The sequence below is a fragment of the Nerophis lumbriciformis genome, linkage group LG17 (genome assembly GCF_033978685.3).
Source record: "Nerophis lumbriciformis linkage group LG17, RoL_Nlum_v2.1, whole genome shotgun sequence".
Lineage (NCBI taxonomy): Eukaryota > Metazoa > Chordata > Actinopteri > Syngnathiformes > Syngnathidae > Nerophis > Nerophis lumbriciformis.
The window spans coordinates 17,566,226-17,571,309 of record NC_084564.2 but is presented as its reverse complement, the minus strand read 5'-3'; the positions used below and the strand labels follow the sequence as shown (position 1 = coordinate 17,571,309).

Here is a 5,084-nt window from a genome sequence, read left to right as displayed (position 1 = left end):
TGGATCAAAAAAATATATATATATATTTAAAGCATATTTTCCAATTTTTTGGTCCTAATTGAGGTATTTCCAAGGATACAATGGCCAAACAAATGGTAAACATCAATAGTACAGTAGGATTGGCAACTAGAGGAAACCAATTGTGCGCTTTGTTCAGTATCGTGGCCACTGATTGGCTCATCAGCATTTCTATATTGGATTAAAAGAGTGCAAAGGTGAATAAAAGGTGTTATTTTATGTCTAAAGGGCTCGCAAAAATGTTAAAAAATGTATGTAGAAAGATGTAAACTAAACAGTTTTTTTTATGTCTTAGTGTACGAAAATATTCAATTCATAATTATTGATTTCTACTTGGCAGAAATTAATCTTTTATGTTATTTTTTTTATGCACACACACTGAGATAAAAACCAAAAAAACCCAAAAACAATATACTATGGGAGTGTGCAGGACAGGTTGAGAAGACTCTAAGGTCTCGTTAAGACACCTCCCCAAAAAGAAATAGACAATACATATCATATACAGCAAACATCATTATTAATTAACTTAAAACCAACTCAATTGTTTTCAGTTTCTGTTTCAATTTATTTCGACCATGTAAAACCCTATAACCCTATGAAATGTAATTCATCACATATTTCCAGTTGTTTCATTACAGCACATCCGAAAAGGAGTAGGAAGAAGCTGAGCTTATTTAATCCTACCCCTTTTCATACCATAGCAATTTTATCCTATTTCCTTGTTCTCTGTAACATAACAGTGAACAAATAAATAATAAACAAATAATATACCATTGTAAGCAAACAAATATTAAACACATAAATAATCTTTGTCTCAATAAAAAAATAAAAATAAAAGTAGTAAGTAAACATATATTGGTCACACTTTAGTATGGGAAACATATTCACCATTGATTAGTTGCTTATTAAAGTAACAAAGACTTAATTTAGAGTTATTTAGACACGAGGGGAACACATAAGGGTTAGTGTTAGGATTACTAATAAGCAATAATTCTGAGGTTATTAAGGGAAGACTCTTAGTTAATGGCTTATTGGTTGTATAAGAAGGCCATGCAGAATAAGGCATTAATAAGTACTTAATAATGAATACCGTATTTTTCGGAGTATAAGTCGCTCCGGAGTATAAGTCGCACCTGCCGAAAATGCATAATAAAGAAGGAAAAAAACATATATAAGTCGCACTGGAGCCCGGCCAAACTATGAAAAAAACTGCGACTTATAGTCCAAAAAATACGGTAATTAAGAGCCAATATGTTACTAATTAGCATTTTAATAAGCAACTAATTAATGGTGAATATGTGTTCCCCATACTAAAGTGTTACCCACATATTAAATATATAAATTATCTTTGTCTCAATAAAAAAAAAAAAAAAGGGTTCAAGATATATTTTGTCAAAGAATAAAATGTAGACATGTCTGGAACCAATTAACAGCTATAAACAGGGGATAACTGTTCAGTAAATTCTATTTCTCTGAGCATAATGGCTAAAGAGCACTTCTGGTGTTTCAGTGATAAATAAAAGATGAATAAATATAAATAATGAATTATGTATCACAAATACAAACAATTTAAACAACTCAACACATATTAGACATTGTCAGTATTAAAGAAAATGTAACAAAAAATAGGGGTTTCATATTTTAGCCAGGTAGCACTTAATAAAAAGTGATTTGAACTTAGACCGGGACTCTGTTCTTCAGGACCCTCAGCAGCGTGTTCCGTATTTCACTGGTATAGAGCCCGTACACCAGGGGGTTCAAAAGCGGAGATATGAGAAATATCAACACCCCCATAATCTTTTGCAGGTCACGCGACACGTTCTTGAACCTGTGGGACAAAATGGTAAACGTGCTCACAATCTCGAACACGATTATGATCAGCAGCTGCGCCACGCAGGTGTTGACGGCCTTCTTTTTGGCCTCCGACCTACTGGTGACCACGCAGGTGATCAGAATCTTCACGTAGGAAAACGCCTGCACCGACACGCTTATGGCCTGCATGAGCGTGGTGGTGAACAAGCCGATGACGTTGTTCACCGTGGTGTCGCCGCACATGAGCTTCAGAAGGGAGGGGTTGTCGCAGAACACGTTCATGATGACGGACTTGCAGCGCGGGAGTCTGGTCTGCAGGGAGAACAGCAAGGCGATGAGGGTGAAGTCCAGGCCCCACACCAGGGCCACGACGCACACCACCACCCTGGGGGTCATGACGGAGCTGTAGCGTAGCGGCATGCAGATGGCGATGTAGCGGTCGAAGGACATGGCCGCCAGGATGAAGAGAATCCCGCCGCCATACAGGTGCAGCAGAAAGGCTTGGAAGACGCACAGGGCGTAGGGGATCTCGTTGGTCGGGCTGACCATGTCGGACAGCACCTTCGGGAGCATGGCGGTGATCCCCATCAGGTCGTTGAGCGGGAGGCTGAAGAGGATGAAGTACATAGGCTTGTGGAGGTTGCTCCGCAGGATGATCAGAGTCAGCATGGTCAGGTTGCAGGAGACGCAAAACAAATACAGCAGGAGGCCCAGGAAAAAGATGGGGTACTTGCCGCCGAGCGGTATGACGAAAGTGTCCAGGCTCACGTAGGAGCCTAACACCAAAGATTCATTCAGCATTTCCAGGTAAAAATCCTCAATCAGCCAATGTGAAGCAGTCATGCAGTCAAAGAAATAGAGAGGACAACACGACGACCTTCTTTTATAGCTTGTCCTGAACCATAATGCTGACGTCAGCGTCCTCCTCTGGGATTATGCACCCAACTATCACCTCTGAAGACTCAAGCGTAGATAACATTCACCAATGCGAAAACAATTCGAAATGATGCTGTCAAATGATGAATCTTCTAAAATCCCATTAATCACGCTTTTGAGTTGACAAACCCAGTTTCCATACGAGTTGGGAAATTGTGTTAGATGTAAATATAAACGGAATACAATGATTTGCAAATCATTTTCAACCCATATTCAATGGAATGCACTACAAAGACAAGATATTTGATGTTCAAACTCATAAACTTTATCATTTTTTTGCAAATAATAATTAACTTTGAATTTCATGGCTGCAACACGTGCCAAAGTGGTTGGGAAAGGGCATGTTCACCACTGTGTTACATGGCCTTTCCTTTTAACAACACTCAGTAAACGTTTGGGAACTGAGGAGACACATTTTTTAAGCTTCTCAGGTGGAATTCTTTCCCATTCTTGCTTGATGTACAGCTTAAGTTGTTCAACAGTCCGGGGGTCTCCGTTGTGGCATTTTAGGCTCCATAATGCGCCACACATTTTCAATGGGAGACAGGTCTGGACTACAGGCAGGCCAGTCTAGTACCCGCACTCTTTTACTATGAAGCCATGTTGATGTAACACGTGGCTTGGCATTGTCTTGCTGAAATAAGCAGGGGCGTCCATGGTAACGTTGCTTGGATGACAACATATGTTGCTCCAAAACCTGTATGTACCTTTCACATATGTGTAAGTTACCCATGTCTTGGGCACTAATACACCCCCATACCATCACAAATGCTGGCTTTTACACTTTGCCCCTATAACAATCCGGATGGTTCTTTTCCTCTTTGGTCCGGAGGACACGACGTACACAATTTCCAAAAACAATTTGAAATGTGGACTCGTCAGACTACAGAACACTTTTCCACTTTGTATCAGTCCATCTTAGATGAGCTCAGGCCCAGCGAAGCCGACGGCGTTTCTGGGTGTTGTTGATAAACGGTTTTCGCCTTGCATAGGAGAGTTTTAACTTATACTTACAGATGTAGCGACCAACTGTAGTTACTGACATTGGGTTTCTGAAGTGTTCCTGAGCCCATGTGGTGATATCCTTTACGCACTGATGTCGCTTGTTGATGCAGTACAGCCTGAGGGATCGAAGGTCACAGGCTTAGCTGCTTACGTGCAGTGATTTCTCCAGATTCTCTGAACCCTTTGATGATATTACGGACCGTAGATGGTGAAATCCCTAAATTCCTTGCAGTAGCTGGTTGAGAAAGGTTTTTCTTAAACTGTTCAACAATTTGCTCACGCATTTGTTGACAAAGTTTTGACCCTCGCCCCATCCTTGTTTGTGAATGACTGAGCATTTCATGGAATCTACTTTTATACCCAATCATGGCACCCACCTGTTCCCAATTTGCCTGTTCACCTGTGGGATGTGCCAAATAAGTGTTTGATGAGCATTCCTCAACTTTATCAGTATTTATTGCCACCTTTCCCAACTTCTTTGTCACGTGTTGCTGGCATCAAATTCTAAAGTTAATGATTGTTTGCAAAAATTTTTTTTTTTTATCAGTTTGAACATCAAATATGTTGTCTTTCTAGTATATTCAACTGAATATGGGTTGAAAATGATTTGCAAATCATTGTATTCCGTTTATATTTACATCTAACACAATTTCCCAACTCATATGGAAACGGGGTTTGTAGATTAATCACAGGTTATTACTCACTCAGATAATTTAGATTAAGTTAAATAATCCCTATATTTGTACACAAATGCAATTTTAATGTCCGAATGTTCTATAGCAGTGTTTCTTAACTATAGGGCCCTTAGAGCAGTGTTTTTCAACCACCGTGCCGTGGCACACTAGTGTGCCGTGAGATACAGTCTGGTGTGCCGTGGGAGATTATCTAATTTCACCTATTTGGGTTAAAAATATTTTTTGCAAACCAGTAATTATAGTCTGCAAATGATGTGTTGTTGTTGAGTGTCGGTGCTGTCGAGAGCTCGGCAGAGTAACCATGTAATACTCTTCCATATCAGTAGGTGGCAGCCGGTAGCTAATTGCTTTGTAGATGTCGGAAACAGCGGGAGGCAGCATGCAGGTAAAAAGGTGTCTAATGCTTAAACCGAAAACAAACAAAAGGTGAGTGCCCCTGAGAAAGGGCATTGAAGCTTAGGGAAGGCTATGCAGAACGAAACTAAAACTGAACTGGCTGCAAAGTAAACAAAAACAGAATGCTGGACGATAGCAAAGACTTACTGTGGAGCAAAGACGGCGTCCACAATGTACATCCCAACATGACATGACAATAAGCAATGTCCCCACAAAGAAGGA

At 40.2% G+C, this 5,084-nt stretch overlaps 1 protein-coding gene across 1 annotated transcript; it reads right to left on the bottom strand.

The window, feature by feature from the left end:
* Positions 1–1,695: 1,695 nt before the first annotated feature.
* LOC133614207 (olfactory receptor 1E16-like) lies at positions 1,696–2,631 on the bottom strand. Its single transcript, XM_061972044.1, has one exon. The coding sequence runs from the start codon at positions 2,629–2,631 to the stop codon at positions 1,696–1,698; it is 936 nt and encodes a 311-aa protein (XP_061828028.1).
* Between the last annotated feature and the right edge of the window lie 2,453 nt (positions 2,632–5,084).